This window comes from Cydia amplana, chromosome 13 (genome assembly GCF_948474715.1).
Source record: "Cydia amplana chromosome 13, ilCydAmpl1.1, whole genome shotgun sequence".
NCBI classification, from domain to species: domain Eukaryota; kingdom Metazoa; phylum Arthropoda; class Insecta; order Lepidoptera; family Tortricidae; genus Cydia; species Cydia amplana.
The window spans coordinates 11,762,960-11,781,586 of NC_086081.1; the positions used below are offsets into that span (position 1 = coordinate 11,762,960).

The 18,627-nt window shown below is 37.4% G+C and overlaps 1 protein-coding gene across 1 annotated transcript; it reads right to left on the minus strand.

The window, feature by feature from the left end:
- Window positions 1-2,928: 2,928 nt before the first annotated feature.
- LOC134653503 (vam6/Vps39-like protein) lies at window positions 2,929-18,013 on the minus strand. The gene is made up of 13 exons (XM_063508873.1): window positions 17,713-18,013; window positions 17,303-17,452; window positions 16,806-16,933; window positions 16,268-16,471; window positions 15,301-15,487; window positions 13,581-13,701; window positions 12,400-12,526; window positions 9,736-10,113; window positions 8,809-9,031; window positions 6,128-6,583; window positions 5,450-5,679; window positions 3,756-3,894; window positions 2,929-3,080 (listed from the first exon to the last, which is right to left on the minus strand). The coding sequence occupies exons 1-13, from the start codon at window positions 17,780-17,782 to the stop codon at window positions 2,929-2,931; spliced, it is 2,565 nt and encodes an 854-aa protein (XP_063364943.1). The 5' UTR covers window positions 17,783-18,013.
- Between the last annotated feature and the right edge of the window lie 614 nt (window positions 18,014-18,627).

Sequence of the window (18,627 nt, forward strand, 5' to 3'; positions counted from 1 at the left end):
CTTCGAGTGCTTATTTTGAGTCCCGTGCAAGCGAAAGATTCTATACTAGATCTAATCTAATTTAGAATCTTGAGCGTAGTAAGGGACTCAAAAGCGCACGAGATGTAAATAACTTTGATCTCGTGTAGTTCACAAAACTTTTCACCTCAGCAGTGAGAACATATTAGAGAACCCGAAAAATGTATTCCTTCTTCATCACTTACCTCTATTCACTCATGTTTTTAAGAAAACATCTTAAGAGATATACCAACAATAATTATACATAATTGTATTCCTTTGCATGAACGTAATCTCTTGACGATCATTATAGTAATGCGTTTTAGGTTTGATTTAAGGCAAATTTATAATGTATTTTATAATGAAATAAATGTATCTTATCTTATCTTATCTTACAGAAGATAAAATTACCCAGTATGTTTTATTTTTCTAAGCGCCCTTGAAGTTGTGAACATACTGGGTAATTTTATCTTTCTTGGCATTATTTTTTTTTTAAATTCCATCAAAGATCTAACGATAGTAAATGTTACCATACTGAATTGGCCTATCTATCAGCGTAGCACACAAAAAAAATCAAGCATCTACCGCAACAATTCACGTCACCATAAATAAAAATCTCATCGTACTCGGCGATAGGTGAAAAATTAAAAAAAATCATAATTCCGAAAATACGAAAAATTGCGGAATTCAGATAACCTTCTAGGTCCTCTACCTCCCAGCTTCAGTATATCACTACTTCTTGGGACACCCTGTATATGGGTATTGGGTAGTTTAAACCAGCAAAATCCTAACCACTTGGCTTAGATACAATTCTTGTAGAGTTCAAAACAGTTTATGGTTATGGAGTGATAGGACCTTTATACTCATTTTTTGTGTACTTTGAGACGTACCCTACAAAAATATCACAAGGCTATAAGTGGTAACCACTTTAATGTGTTCTTAATTAATATTTTATCTTTGGTAGCAGGTGATTAAAACCAAATAATTCCGATATAAATTTTACTACAGTCTATAATATATCATTTATACAGGTATAAATATTAACATATTATCACGAAATATAAAATTCATAAATATACAGCCAAGTCTTCATCTATAATTTACACTTAAAGCAATTAATTTCTAGGTAAATGACCACAAGACGCAATTCGCAAATATTGCCCAATTGATTATTTATTCATCGCAGTATTTGCGAAAATCTGCCTTAACTTTAAGTAAAATATACAGGGCAATACAGGCACTAAATACATTCTCGTATCTACTTCATGCAATGTATGTAATTCTACTAAAGCAGTATATATGTCGGCGGCCGATCGTAAGATCAGGCAGATCGTAATGTTCCTGTGTAATGTTTTGACGATAGTGACATTAAACCAATATATAGGTAGGATAGGTTCGTTAGGTTGCTTTAGATGCCCGAAGGGTAAACGGCCCAGAAAAAGGAGCCCCGCATAGCGGGGCTCCGTCTACTCAGGGAACGGGTCAAAGATTTTCACGTTTCACGATATGCCTGATCTTACGATCGGCCGCCGACATATACAAAACAATGCAACAAACAGGACATTACAAGAACATTACGTATATGAGGACACGTGTTTTATTCGACATTGAATATGCCCGTAGCCCTGACTTTATGGGTTCCCACCACGGTTTTGGATAAATCGGCGTGTGGATAGATATGCGAACTATCTACATAATTATAAAATAACAAAACATTTATTTTTATCAAATGTGTGTATGTTGAAGTTGTTTAAATGTTTCGGCTGTTTTAACATTTAAACTATTTTTTATTTGATGCATTGGTAGAAATGTATGTGAACACAAAATGACGTAAGTGTCGTCGTATGAGTTGCCAATGAAGAATATAAATAATATGCCTATACATTTTTACACACAGACAAGACATCCTCTAGGTCTAGACTGAGCATAGTAACGCTACCCCCTCTGCCACTATATACGGTAGTTTTACTCCAACTTCGAGTCAAAGTGTCAGAATCCCGTGCCGTGATTGGTCCGTGTCTTTGAACGGACCAATCACGGCACGGGATTCGCTCACCTCGTCCCCCCGCACCCCCGTATTTTTGGCAGCATCGGTTTCATGAAATAAGTGCTCTAAACTCCGTCTAGAGGATTCCTAGTCTATGTTTTTACAACTCTATGCCGAAGCCCTTGGACTACCTTTACGACTATGTTTAGGTTCGGGGCGCTCACGTACTAGTACGATACATAGGTACTACTTTTACCGTTACATCAGGCAGCGACCGGTGGTTGTAAAGATCATTAGGGGGACCTAAATTCAGCAGTACAGAGTGGCCAATAAATTTAAGGAATGTTTTTCTTTCTTACACGTTTTTACAAAATGTTATAAAGAATTAAAACGTCTATCATTTTAACTCACATTTATAGACGGGTCTAACGCGAAATTTATTCAATTACCTTTATATACCGACGTTTCGACACAGGTTTCACTGGTCATGGTCGCGGCCAACTGATGTCCCAGCAAAATGTCAAAACAGAGATTTGTGCAACTACCCGACGAAAAGTGTATGAAAAAGTTTGGGGTAGACATCACATTTTCAAACCACCCACTACACATAATGTTAATTATTGTCAATAGTCCGACACGCAACACTCACAATATCCACGCACACGTCCGAAGATAGATCCTTTGGCCTTTTCGGTATATAAAGGTAATTGAATAAATTTCGCGTTAGACCCGTCTATAAATGTGAGTTAATATGTGTTCAAAACGCGAAGGTTTTAAATATTATATCATTTTACTAAAAAAAAACATATTATCTTTAAAATGTTCTCTTTTAGCATTGATGCACAAACGCAAACGTTTGTTAAAATTAATTGTCAACCTATTCTTTTGGCCACCCTGTATGCCTGACAGACTCATATCGTCGGAATGACACAAAGTCGATGGGTTCACTTGTCTAGCCTACATGAATAGTGCACGATGTCACCGTTAGGGTACCGCACGAAGGCGCTCTGGTTGCCGAAGCGCTTCTTGCACACGGGGCACACGTTGTAATCGTTGATTACTACGCTCTTTGACTCGTGGTACTGTTTCACCTCTTGTACCTGGAAAAAATTGGACAGTAAATTTTTAGTTTTCGTAAACGCGATAAAATAATTGCCTTTATGTATTTTCCATCTACATTTTGATACAGTCCACATTACATCTAAATATTCTGACTAAATTGTCAATAATTATTACCTACAAATTCTCTTAGAATAGCTCTGCTATTCAATAGCATATAAGCGAATATATATTTCACATGAAGCGACTAGGTATACAAAAATGAAAAAAAAAAAAAACATTTACTTGTAAAGTTCATGAAACGTTATGTGTTCGTGTCGTCTAAAAATTAAAAAAAAACCGGCCAAGTGCGAGTCGGACTCGTGCACGGAAGGTTCCGCACCATCAACAAAAAATAGAGCAAAACAAGCAAAAAAACGGTCACCCATCCAAGTACTGACCCCGCCCGACGTTGCTTAACTTCGGTCAAAAATCACGTTTGTTGTATGGGAGCCCCACTTAAATCTTTATTTTAGTCTGTTTTTAGTATTTGTTGTTATAGCGGCAACAGAAATACATCATCTGTGAAAATTTCAACTGTCTAGCTATCACGGTTCGTGAGATACAGCCTGGTGACAGACGGACGGACGGACGGACGGACGGACGGACAGCGGAGTCTTAGTAACAGGGTCCCGTTTTTACCCTTTGGGTACGGAACCCTAAAAAGTAATAGGTACCTGTAAATGTTCCGCATACAGCAATCCCTTGAGCACTTGCGTCCTCCGCTTGAGCGTCAGCTGGTTGTCTAGTGCGCTCTCTAGGAAGTGCTTCAACCTGGCCAGCGGCACTGAATCGGGCAGCACGGACAGGGCCTGAACGAGATTTAAGAGCCAACAGGAGTGGTCATTTCTCCATACAAACGTACTCGACTGTTTCCTCCGTGGGTTTTAAGGCTAGAGCAATGATTTTTTTAATACAGATTAATATTGTCAATATCTGTGTCGGACCGTTTTGATTTTTTTGATATTTTTGTTTTTTAAGGCGCTAGAGCCCTTCAAAAATGGCCTAATTGACTATGCCGCAATGAGAGATGTGGTATTCAAAACTGATATCAATTAGCCAAAAAAGCAAAACGGTCCGACACAGATAATTTCATAATCATTTAGATTTCCAAATTTGGTTACGATTGGTTAAGTTTTGGAGGAGGAAACAGTCGAATACGAAACCTCGATATTTGAGAATTTTACGGAGGATTTTTCGCCTTGTCCTTATCGCACTAGTTTTAGGAGCCGCTTCCGTTAGCGGGACGGGTATATTTACCTAAAATATTTAAATCTCAGCTCCTGTTGGCTCTTAACCTTTAGAACATGGATTATTAACAGTATTGGTTGTGTGAATTAGGTAACTAAAAGCGATGAAGAAAATATTTGAAATTTAGAAACACTCATATTTTTATACTGATACACCGCTGTCAAATAACGAATACCCCGGGCGTCAGTATCGCGCAAATCAGACAAAAGTAACGGTATGGCTTCATAAGATTTTTCTCTCGCAATCAATTTTTAGATAGCAGCACTGGCAACCGAACGGTAAGGATTCTATATGGGAGTTCATGTTTCCATCTGCACGCAGCAAAAAGGACTGTTAAAGCGGCCAGAGTTGAGGGTATAGGATAGCTAGAGGACGGGCGAGCGCGCTGCTCTGTTGAGGATTTATCTGGATATGTAGCAACTATTTTCGATAGATCTACTACAATATAAGTACATATATGTTCCAACAGTAACCTAATACATACCTTGACTGGAGATATCTTGTCTGCGTGCTTCTCCTGTATATAAAGAGCTGTCTCGAGGTCAGGCTCCGATGTTTTCGGGTGTCTGGGTATGTTGGCCAGGGGGCCTGTGAGCGCGCTGCTCTGTTGAGGGTTCATCAGGATTCGAAGTAGCATTATGTATATGTCGCGGCTCTTTTCAAAGAGCTATCGCAATATAACAGTATCAACATACCTTGACAGGAGATATCTTGTCTGCGTCTTCTCCAGTATACTAAGAGCTGTCTCCAGGTCAGGTTCCGACGTTTTCGGGTGTCTGGGTATGTTGGCCAGAGGGCCTGTGAGCGCGCTGCTCTGTTGAGGGTTCATCAGGATTCGAAGTAGCATTATGTATATGTCGCGGCTCTTTTCAAAGAGCTATCGCAATATAACAGTATCAACATACCTTGACAGGAGATATCTTGTCTGCGTGCTTCTCCAGTATACTAAGAGCTGTCTCCAGGTCAGGCTCCGACGTTTTCGGGTGTCTGGGTATGTTGGCCAGAGGGCCTGTGAGCGCGCTGCTCTGTTGAGGGTTCATCAGTATTCGAAGTAGCATGATGTATATGTCGCGGCTCTTTTCAAAGAGCTGTCGCAATATAGCAGTATCAACCCACCTTGACTGGAGATATCTTGTCTGCGTGCTTCTCCAGTATACTAAGAGCTGTCTCCAGGTCAGGCTCCGACGTTTTCGGGTGTCTGGGTATGTTGGCCAGGGGGCCTGTGAGCGCGCTGCTCTGTTGAGGGTTCATGAGTATTCGGAGTAGCATTATGTATATGTCGCGGCTCTTTTCATTGGATCTATCGCATGTTTTCTCGCAGTACTGTATGGCTCGATCGACGTCACCTGAAATGATTTGGTATTAAATTCTACGTTAACTTGAGTTAACTGTTTTGAGTTGAATGGCTCAGGGCGATCTTCAACTTTTGATTGTAACATAACATAGCAAATAGACTTTTTTGTGTGCAATAGATTCATATTTTAATTTCACTTCACTCGATTTGCCCAAATATTCTTGTTGAAAATGTTGAATCTTTCTATGGTACATAAAAATAAAAAAAAGATATGAGAATCAGGTAAAGTGAAGTAATTAGTAAATTGCTAGAATGAGACTCGTATAAGTGAACGTGTTAAGCAAAGAGTGACGTACGTTTTCTATTTTCTGAAAGCAGTTTTATTTATTACATGAAAATCCAAAAAGATATTTATCTAATTTCAATCTATAAAAAAAAAAAAGTCACACACACACACACACACACACACACTCAGACACACACACACCTAAAACACTTACCTAAAATCTGTACATAAATAGCTAGCGCCTGTTCATGTCTGCCCAACTTCTCCAAAATGATTGCCCTCTCCTCGAACAAACTGTCGGCCGGGAAATGCAATATTACTCTCTCCGGCGTATAATGCGAAGATTTCTCCAGGAAAGCCAACAATTTCGACTTCGTATGCTGGAGCTCCTCCTCAGTAATATTAGCCTTTTTATCCGTAATTTTTTCTCTGTACATATTAATCAAAGCATCGTGGAATAGATTATTAGTATCATTCCATGTGTGTATAACATGTTCTAAATAAGGTACGACTAGAGATTTGTGTTCTCGTAGTAGGAAATCTAGAACTTTCGGTCGCGGTAGATTTTCGACTTCGATTTTGTCTTCGATGAATATCTTTAAGCCTTCTTCTGGGTGGTCCCGAATTATCCAATCGGAGAATTCGAAGATGAGGTTTATGTGTTCGGCACCTTCAACAAAACATACCTATAGTATGTCTCAAAACATAAGAAATTACATTGGTTGAAAGAAAATACGATGGCAAAGGATTATGCACTACATCTGTAGCCTGCTCCTTCAGTAACTGCAGAGCCTTCAGTTGCTAGCCTTTAGTTTGGTACAAGATCGGAAGATCCGTGTATTTTCTGATTTAATTAGTTAACTTCGTAACACCCACCATATAAAGTTTCCAAATTTTTAATTTGAACCTTATACTATAAGTAAATTAGAACGAATTTCGTTTGTTTTAAAAAGCAATGAAACAAAAGAAATGCTACTTTATTTGGGTCATGAAAGGTTCAAATTAGATTGCACAAATATGTAAATTGGATTGGAATGAACATTTAGTCTTAGGAGGTTAAATAACTAGTATTAACACACACTCACAAGCTGTAATGAACCTTTAAGTCTAAGGAGAGAGTTTGCCTTGTGTGTGTTCTACCGCTTGTACAATGGGCTGTGGTCTGAAGTATTGTTAGACATAATGTCAACGGCCGCTTTCTATCACCGCACCGCTCGCCATCGGCAGTGTTCATCCACACACCCTAGAACCTAAATGGTCGCGTACTGTGCGGTTTAAGAGGAATTTCCTCCCGCAGACGCTCCGGCTGTGGAATGAGCCTTCCGAGGTTTTCCCGAGGGTCTACACTACAGTATGGGGTTCTCCAAAAAAGGAGTGTACCTACAGGTTTTTAAAAGGTCGGCAACGCGCATGTAACACCTCTGGAGTTGCAGGCATCCATAGATAGGGTATTAAAATATTACCTAGTTGCTGCAAACACTTCTTGGTCATATTGTACCCCTTGAGATTAGAGTCCGGCTGTTTAGCCTGCTCCTTCAATAACTGCAGAGCCTTCAGATGCTGCCCTTTAGTTTGGAACTAGACTTCGACATCCTTATATTTTCTAATTGAATTAGTTAAATAACTAGTATTAAAATATTACCTAGTTGTTGCAAACACTTCTTGGTCATATTGTACCCCTTGAGATTAGAGTCCGGCTGTTTAGCCTGCTCCTTTAATAACTGCAGAGCCTTCAGATGCTGCCCTTTAGTTTGGAACTAGACTTCGACATCCTTATATTTTCTAATTGAATTAGTTAAATAACTGGTATTAAAATATTACCTAGTTGCTGCAAACACTTCTTGGTCATATTGTACCCCTTGAGATTGGAGTCCGGCTGTTTAGCCTGCTCCTTCAATAACTGCAGAGCCTTCAGATGCTACCCTTTAGTTTGGAACAAGACTACGACATCCGTATATTTTCTAATTGAATTAGTTAAATAACTGGTATTAAAATATTACCTAGTTGCTTCAAACACTTCTTGGTCATATTGTACCCCTTGAGATTAGAGTCCGGCTGTTTAGCCTGCTCCTTCAATAACTGCAGAGCCTTCAGATGCTGCCCTTTAGTTTGGAACTAGACTTCGACATCCTTATATTTTCTAATTGAATTAGTTAAATAACTAGTATTAAAATATTACCTAGTTGCTGCAAACACTTCTTGGTCATATTGTACCCCTTGAGATTAGAGTCCGGCTGTTTAGCCTGCTCCTTCAATAACTGCAGAGCCTTCAGATGCTGCCCTTTAGTTTGGAACTAGACTTCGACATCCTTATATTTTCTAATTGAATTAGTTAAATAACTAGTATTAAAATATTACCTAGTTGTTGCAAACACTTCTTGGTCATATTGTACCCCTTGAGATTAGAGTCCGGCTGTTTAGCCTGCTCCTTTAATAACTGCAGAGCCTTCAGATGCTGCCCTTTAGTTTGGAACTAGACTTCGACATCCTTATATTTTCTAATTGAATTAGTTAAATAACTGGTATTAAAATATTACCTAGTTGCTGCAAGCACTTCTTGGTCATATTGTACCCCTTGAGATTAGAGTCCGGCTGTTTAGCCTGCTCCTTCAATAACTGCAGAGCCTTCAGATGCTGCCCTTTAGTTTAGTACCAGATCACGAGATCCGTGTATTTTCTAATTGAATTAGTTAAATAACTGGTATTAAAATATTACCTAGTTGCTGCAAGCACTTCTTGGTCATATTGTACCCCTTGAGATTAGAGTGCGGCTGTTTAGCCTGCTCCTTCAATAACTGCAGAGCCTTCAGATGCTGCCCTTTAGTTTAGTACCAGATCACGAGATCCGTGTATTTTCTAATTGAATTAGTTAAGTAACTGGTATTAAAATATTACCTAGTTGCTGCAAGCACTTCTTGGTCATATTGTACCCCTTGAGATTAGAGTCCGGCTGTTTAGCCTGCTCTTTCAATAACTGCAGAGCCTTCAGATGCTGCCCTTTAGTTTGGTACAAGATTACAAGATCCGTGTATTTCCCGTGCGCTGACAGGATCTTTTCGGCTTCGTCTAGTCGGCAGTTGTTCAAGCGTAGGAGTGGCGCGATTAGGGCGTCGTTGATCTGGTGAAAATAGGCGTAATTAGTGATTTGTTGCGCTAAAAGAGGCAGTAAAAAAGAGTGAGTTAGCAATATAACCTTACGCTGTGCTGCTATGATTAGCGGTTAAGACATTCTAGTGAATAATATGATGGAAATATTCGCTGAAATTGGTTAGAGTGATGGGTCGGTGTTCCATAACTGCGGAATCGAATGTAAATTTTTATATTATCGCCTTTTAAAAAAGGTTAAGTAACTTAAAAGTAAAAAAATATTGTATGAATGCACGAAGGGTGATATTGGGTTGTAGCTGCACGCGCCAGTTGACGTCTTTGGCGGTCATACGGTTACATATTGTAACAGATTGAATATGATAAAACTGACTAAGGTTAAGATTTTTTTGTTTGGGTTTTGGAATTTTTTCTGAATTTCAAAAAGGTAAAATTATTATTTATCTTAATCTTTATTGCACAATACATGAAGGTACAAATGGCGGACTTAATGCCTTAAGGCATTCTCTACCAGTCAACCAATGGGTAAAACCAGAAAGATTAAGTAGGTGCAGTGTCTTTTAGAATAACTTAATTTGAAAACAAGACTATATCATTATGAATATAAACTATATACCTATTGATAAACTTACACATATACTTAATACAAAATTAATATAAAATTAGACCAAATATGGTCAGTAAATACACGGTACTATTTGCTACTTTAAAACAAACCTGCAAATAACACTTCAGCAGCGTTATATCAATGAGTTCCAGCTGCTGTTGCACATTCCTTTGTCCCGCCTCATCTTGCGAACCACTCGCTTCGCTCGCGCTACTCTTCCTCGACCTCAACTCCAACAAGTACTTTACTAAAGCGTTCAATGCATTTTCCAAGTCTTCCCCTTTTAGTTTCCCATTTTTCCCGCTAGAACCCGGTTTATTGTCTAGCTCTGGGAATAACTTTATGACGTCAGCGGGATCGGTGTTCAGTTTACCGAATTCGTTCATAGCCTGAGCGTATTTCTTGTTGTCGAAAAGCTCTAGAGCGTAGAGCATTTGGATGGAATGTATCTTTTGACGCTTATCTTCCTCCGGGCAGTCGTTCAAACTCTGTAAGAAACGAAGAATTCGTGAATTGTGGGCTGGGATGTGATGGTTTTCATTTTGAAGTACAGTTTTTTAACACATTCACTGCCAGACAAAAAACGGTGCACTACCCCAGAAGCCGGTCGTCTATAGCTGCGTACAAAACAACCCGCCCAGCGGGTTGTCTGGCATCTGAGCACAGTTCACGAGCGCCCACCAGGTGGGTTCCTGGTAGTGAATGTGTTAATATAAGCATTTTCAGTGAGAATAAACCAGAAATAATTGCTGTAAGATATACTGGTTTCTGGTAGACATTATTTAGTTTCTCGGGTTTATATACGGTTCTATTAAATTATGGTACATACCTACAATACATGATATGTGTAATTAAGTCGTATTATTTTTTCTCTTGCGTTGCCTTACAACATTTTTGGCCTCCAATGCCATTTTTAATTGCCTACTTTGTACAAAGACGGCTGAAACTACACACAAACTGCTATTTTATTATTACTTACACGAATCAACAATTCAAGCGTCCCCTTTCTGTTCCGGATAGCACGAGCAGTTTTTAATTTTTGCATCATCTTGCTAATTTAGTCGCAGAAATATCAAGAAATTATAACTAAACACTGATCACAATGTTTAACACGACTAAATTCACCAAATTATAACATTTAAAACCTGATAAAAAAAATTAATTTCAGGTATAAACAACCTTGACTAAAAAAATCTTAAAAAACAGTTCTATTTCAAAAGATTACTAGCAAAAACGGTATGTTTAAAAAGAATCACAGTATAAGAGCACTCGTTGAAAACAAATTAAATTATTTTAATGACAGTAAACGAACATGTACGCCAGTGTATATTAAACAAAAGTAACTGCGATAGCTAAAAGGATAAAATATACCACTGGCATGGTGATGCAGGTAATCACACCAGGAAAGATATTTAAAGAATAATAAAACACAAGGAAAAATATTGAGCAAATTATTATATGTATAAACTTAATTAAGTGTAGATTATTATTTCACTTATGAATGCAGCTTACAACTTGGAAACACTTTGTTTTTTCAGCTTTGGAACGAACGATTGTTTAACGGGCAATAGTAAACCTTATTGGAATGCATGAACATATATTTTAACCAGCACCTACTGTAAAAAGTGATTTTTTGTCGTTTGTTTTTGTATAATAATATATATTGCATTAAGTTCCGGTTCAACTTCATGAAACTTGAATAAACAATACAGTCATCGGAACATACAAACACGAAGGTCCTCCCAAAGACCTTGCTTCGCTCGGTAAGAAAGCGTTTTGACGAATTTCAACCAGTGATCTTCCATCCCAAGGACCCAAATACGTCGAGAAATGAGTTTGTACCGGCATATTGCACATTACGATTAATAATGAATAGAATCAGGCGTTACTTTGCGGAAATCCATATGAATTAAAACCAAAATATTACTTTGCTAATCCGCGAAAAAATAACGTGCTAGTCAATCAGTGCTAACCCGTTATACTTACTTGCGTATTTTTTGCATGCAATTAATCCGTTGCCGGGCGTCAGACCGTCAACATCTGAGGATGCCTCGTAGAGAGGCCAAACACGTGCATGTCGAGTATTGTTCTTTTGGTGGTGGTTTATTATATTTATTTGCGTATTTATTTTTGCGGTGGGTCATTAATTGCATGTAAAAAATACGCAAGTAATAGGGATGATGACACATGTTGAATTTTATAACAAAATCTAGTAAAATAGATAGCAAACGAGCAATTTATCACAATTATATAGATATTAAAATAAAATATTGAAAAATTACAAAAATACAGGACCTGAAAGTTTCAAAATTTAAGTTTTTTTTAACTTCCAAAAACGATAAAAGTAAGGGTACCATTCGATTCCTTACATTTCATGCAATAAAATATTGTATAGCAACTATATATATATAAACGCAATATTTCACCGACAAAAACGCAATTTTCTTGTTTTGTCCATACTACAAGATGGGCGATGACGTCACGGCCCTTGGCCGTTTTGTATAGGGCGTTTCGCGAGAGAAGTGCGACTGTCGGCCTTTGACTACAATTTCTGACCTTTGTGTTACTTTAATGCAATGGGTCTCATATAGACATTTGATCCTAAAAACAAACCCGATCGATTGATACCATAAAAAAAATTAGTCATGTAGCCCATTATAACGGGTTAGCACTGATTGACTAGCACGTTATCTTTTCGCGGATTAGCAAAGTAATATTTTGGTTTTAATCATCACGATAAAGTGAACAAGCGTTACGTTAGTCCATCTACTCACCGTCAAGTTGATGGCGATTTGGAACTGTTTGTCTTTGAGCAGCTGCTGTATTTGTTTATTGATGTCCACGGAACTTAGACACCACACTTGCCCTACCGAGGCGGCAAACACCAGGCCTCGGTTACATCTGGAATTCATTGTATAAGGAGGCATATTAGTCGCGTTGCAAAAACGAGGTACAAACAGAACAATTAGAATCTGTCTAAGGTAAATTTTGCACGGACTTGAGGCGGTGGCATTATACCTAAAGGTCATATTGTCACAGAAATTTGACATTAATGGTGACATTACCGCACCTTTTCATTATAAATGCCATGCAGAGTTAACTTGGTCCGACTCTATTCCATTTTTTGCAGTGATGCAAAGATGTGTTAACCACGCGGTCATAAAATAGTTCAAGTAACACATGAGGTTGACTGGTAGAGAATGCCTCGTGACATTAAGTTCGCCTTTTGTACATTGAGTTGTTCTTTTGTGCAATAATGTTTAAATAAATAAATGAGGAGTCTCATTTTTTTCCCCCCTGAAATCTTCACATTTTATTTATAGTATGAACAGACTTAACAAAATGTGAGAATTGCGAATCAGAACATTCCGTTGGTTTGCTTGCATGTTAAAGAACCCGTTCATCGTTTAGAAAGTGCTTGTTGCTAGACCTACTTGAATAGGGATGATGACACATGTTGAATTTTATAACAAAATCTAGTAAAATAGATAGCAAACGAGCAATTTATCACAATAATGTGGATATTAAAATAAAATATTGAAAAATTACAAAATTACAGGACCTGAAAGTTTCAAAATTTAAGTTTTTTTTAACTTCCAAAAACGATAAAAGTAAGGGTACCATTCGATTCCTTACATTTCATCCAAAAAAATATTGTATAGCAACTATATACATAAACGCAATATTTCACCGACAAAAACGCAATTTTCTTGTTTTGTCCATACGGGCGATGCGGTCCAGATGGGCGATGACGTCACGGCCTCTGTCCGTTTTGTATAGGGCGTTTCGCGAGTGAAGTGCGACTGTCGGACTTTGACTACAATTTCTGACTTTTGTGTTACTTTAATGCAATGGGTCCCATATAGACATTTGATCCTAAAAACAAACCCGATCGATTGATACCATAAAAAAAAATTAGTCATGTAGCCTATTAGGGATATTTTGACAAACTCACCTGTACATCAGTCTCGCTTTATTAAGTTCTGGGAGTGTTTGCACGAACAAGGCGGGTTCCACCGTTTGCACCACCACGTTGTCGTCCTGCATCAGCCCGAGGAGGTAGGGCTCGTCCCACACTAGACAGATAAAAATATATCACTATAGTACCTAGTATATTTAAGAGCCAACAGGAGTGGTCATTTCTCCATACAAACGTACTCGACTGTTTCCTCCGTGGGTTTTGAAGCTAGAGCAATGATTTTTTCAACACAGATTAATATTGTCAATATCTGTGTCGGACCGTTTTGCTTTTTTTGATATTTTTGTTTTTTAAGGCGCTAGAGCCCTTCAAAAATGGCCAAAATGGCCTAATTGACTATGCCGAAATGAGAGGCGTGCTATTCAAAACTGACATCAATTAGTCAAAAAAGCAAAACGGTCCGACACAGATAATGTCATAATCATTTAGATTTCCAAATTTGGTTACGATTGGTTAAGTTTTGGAGGAGGAAACAATCGAGTACGAAACCTCGATTTTTGATATTTTTACGCAGGATTTTTCGCCTTGTCCTTATCGCACTAGTTTTAGGAGCCAATTCCGTTAGCGAGACGGGTATATTTACCTAAAATATTTAAATCTTAGCTCCTGTTGGCTCTTAAGTAGGCTCTCGACAGCGCCGCGAGATAGACTCGGGTCTTTAATTATTGTATTAATAAGAATGTGATATATCGTCAGGTGACAAGCAAAAGTACTAATTACTATAAAATATTTAAACAAAAATCAACCTTCTTTTCGTACCAATATGGTTCACTATGGCTATGAACTTGTGGTGGTACTAACTTTAAAAGTACAAAGTTTTAAACTTTAAAACTTAAAAGTCACTAACTTTTGCTTGTCACCTGACGATAAAATACATATAGCCTATTAGCGTATTGATACTATTGATATCTATGTAATAAACAAAAATAAATGTACAATCACCGTCTAAAATGTTACGTAAAGGATAATACAAGTCGTGAAACAATATAATTTAGACCTTGATTGTACATAATTTTTTATAAATAAACAAATTTTAATACAAGCTTAGGTTTTTTACTGATCTTTTAATTGCAGTCAACTACTCAAGAAAACTTCAAACGAAATTGAAGGGATAAGGATTGCATTATTCTTGATAGTACAGTCAGCAGCAGAAGTGGCTAAGCGGACGAGGTGTTCAAAATGATCTTGACGCGACTTTAATGTTAAGAGAATAAGAGCGTGTCAAGGTAATTTTGAACACCTCGCCCGCGTAGCAACTTCTGCTGCTACCTGTACCATAACACTGGATTGTCACCTAAGTTACACCAATTTTTTTTATAACTTTGAATAAATGTCATATACTAAGAAAAAGTGACCAAGGCCTCCAGTGCCCCAGGCAGGAATCGAACCAGCGTCCTCTGCTATCGCGGCAGGTGCCTGAGCCATTCGGCCACTGGGCCACAGCGGCATAGGTCGAATTTTTCCAAGTATATGCACTTCTTACTGAAGGCTTATGGGCTTATGGTCGATTCCAGCCCTGGGCACTGGAGGCCTTGGTCACTTTTTCTTAGTATATGACATTTATTCAAAGTTTATAATTTATAGTAGTGTGTCTACTTGAAATAAAAACAAATTAAAATATTTTCTGAAAATAATTTAATTTGTTCTAATACAATTTTTTTTTATTTCGATAATTAGGTATTTATAGTGTTCTTACCAAGGGCAATAGGGGCTGACTGCCACTTAACAGTATTCCTTATTTCTATCTCTTTAGCTTCTTCAACTAAAACTGAGGTGAGATCGCGACCCAACAGAAAGCAAGTTTCAGAATACTTTGCTATGGTGGGCTCTAGAGACCTAGAGCTGCTGGTCGGGAAGAGTTCTTTGGGGTTCCCTGATGAGAGCTGAAAATAAATGATTTCAAGCTGAACATTATTGACTGATGCAGATTACTTTTAGTTTGTCATTGGCAGATGGGATAATCCACTGATTTACTACCTTACCCTACCCTTACCATACCGGTGGCGTAACCTTTGTACGCCTCCGCCACGCTTATAGTGTGCGGCGCGTCATTGTGAACCTTGTCGGAATGCACGAAGGTTCATATTAGGGTTAACACAAACATTACAAAGCCGAAATTAATTATCATTATGGTAAGTCCCTTTTTCTTTTTCTTTTTTTCCTTTTTTTCTTTTTTCTTTTCTTTTTTTTCTTTTCTTTTTTTCTTATCTTTTTTCCTTTTTTTCTTTTTCTTTTTTCTTCTTTTTTTTTGTATTTAACTCTGACATTTCGACATTTCAGTGGTTGGGTTCGTGATAAGACATTTTTTTTTTATTCTACAATGTTTAACTATTTTGTTAATGATGTCAATGATTAATTGTACATATATTAGATTAAGACCAATATTATTTGCATGTCTGTATTCGACGAGGTAGTTGATTCCTATGTGTAATCTTATATCAACCTGCATGTACTATCTTACGCAAATAAATAAATTATGAATTAAGTTACAAAACCAAATGTTTATACATTACATGTACATACAATATTTTGTCCACCATAAAATAGAGGTTTTTTTGATTAAGTAAATAGAAGTTATTAGGTGCAGCACCCTAAAGTATGAACCTGAAGTATGTGTTCTACTCTAAATAATACATTAGATTATCTACTAAATAATTACTTACATCATACAATGTATATTCCGATTTGAACCCAACACATAAATATTGCTGGCCCCACGCCAAAACCTTAGGCACGTCAGGAATATTGAAGTCAAACAAATGCTGTTTGAATTCTTTATTCTTTCCGTAAAACAACTGCAGCTTCCTTCGCACGGCGACGCAGAGACGGACCACGGAATTTGATTCACCCGTCATGGAGGTTTGAGACTAAAAATAAAATAAATGTTTTTGTAATATCGTCGGGTGACAAGTAAAAGTCACCAAGTACTATCAAAAAATTAAAGTAACAATGCACTTTATTACACTTGTAACACGGTTTATTGTCCAATCATTTCAATGATGTTAGTTAGTGACTTTTACTTGTCACCCGACGATATAGTATTCGGGGGTTCGAAAATACGACGAAACGTGCCGAGAAAAGATATGCACTGGCTTTTGCCCTTTGTCTTGTCTTGGCGGGGGCACGGTCGTGCCCCCAGATTAGTATTAAAGAGATTACCTATATAATAAAAAGCTTGTTATGATTTTCTTGCAACTTTACCTTATTGTCGATAGCAAAAAGGGATGCCCCTTTTGTTTGTGAAAATGTTTTCTGAAGTGGGAAATTCACACCTTTAATATCATGTGTCGTTAGTATGTTATCGGTGAGACACAATAGAAGGTTATCTCCTGAAAGCAGAAGAAAATGAATGAAAAAACTATTTCAGTTTTTATTATTTTTTGTCCAATAGCAAAAAACTGACTATCAGTGAACTTTTTTCTCATAAGAAAAAGATCACACAAGACGTTTATGTACGTCTTTTGATTTTTGGGGGGGCTAAGAAGCTCAAGGCCTGCCCAAATGCATCAGAGTTCCTTCATAAAAGACTTTTAAGGTCTCCAAAGACATATAAACATTGGTTCAAGCCCTACCCAAACTAAAATCATGGATCCACCACTATGTTATGAGTAAAATTACTATGTATTTTAATTTTAATTTTATTTTATGCAATACACAATCTCTAATACAAATGAAATTCTCTTTTTGTTTTTTCTCACCTGGGATCACTTCAATCTGCTGAATAGGTTTCTTGCTAAAATTCTTACAGTACTGTAAGAGTTGTAGCTCATATTTCTGATTCCCATTGGTGGTTGACAGTGAATACATCATCAGGTGGCCCTGCCTGGTCCCCAGTATGAGGTGGCCATCTAAAGAATAGATGTAATTTAGTGAAAATGGTCCAAAAGGGATTCAAAAAGAGTAAGTTCCCATTACAAGACAACTGTATGTTAACAAAACAATCTAATTAATGATATAACTTAGGATAGGTAGGTTTTAAATCCTGATTACTATTTTATCACCGCAGGGTTTATAGGAACTTAATTATTGTTGTTATTATAAATTATACTCTCAAAAATGTAGAAAATATTCAACAGGTATTGGTGTATTAAGTCGAAGATTTTCTTACCATATGCTGCAATAGCTTCTATTTGGACCGTAAGATTAAGAAGGTGGGATACTTCATATGCCTCATGCATGTTTGTATATTAGAAGAAATTACACGGAATTAATAATTGCTGACACGATACGCCTCCAAAACTCTATTACATCGATAGGATTATTTCATATCATGTCAAAGTATAATACGAGTAAGGAGCACTACGATTACAAGTAAATTAGCATGTAATATATTTGCTATTAAATACTAAACGAAATAAAATATATTTATTCACATTTCTGTATTGTTATTTTTTGATTTAGCATTTGACATTTTGAATAATTTCATTTGACATATTTTTGACGGTTTGAACCATAAACAAAATAGACGCGTGTTAAATGGCTTTTACACTGTCGGACAGATGTATTTTCAACATGACTAAAATATTATTTTGTATACTTGGTCAAGCAAATCTTCTCAGTAAAAAAAGGCGCGAAATTCAATTTTTCTATGGGACGATATCCCTTCGCGCCTACATTTTTCAAATTTGCCGCCTTTTTCTACTGACAAGATCTGCTTGACCAAGTATACCATGTATACACTAACGTTTCATGCAAGTTTCATGTCCTAAATATTTTTAGGCCGCATTTAAATTTTTCGTGTAGCTCGGAGAACCTTAGAACCGTAGTGATTTATATTATCTTTGCGGAGAACTGCAGAATCTTTGCGCGGCGCGCTCATTCTTTCTTCCGTGCTTTGGCAGAATGAGACGGATGCACGCATAGAGCGGAAATGCTGCCTTTTTTTGGAAAGGTTTTTAAACAGCCTGGAAACGCGCGCAATATAAAAACGACGTGACCCTTATCGTGAAACGAGGTCAGGTGCAGGAACTTCGTCCCAATCCCGCTCAACAATAATGCTCGTTTTTGTAGCTTCTATTCTTAC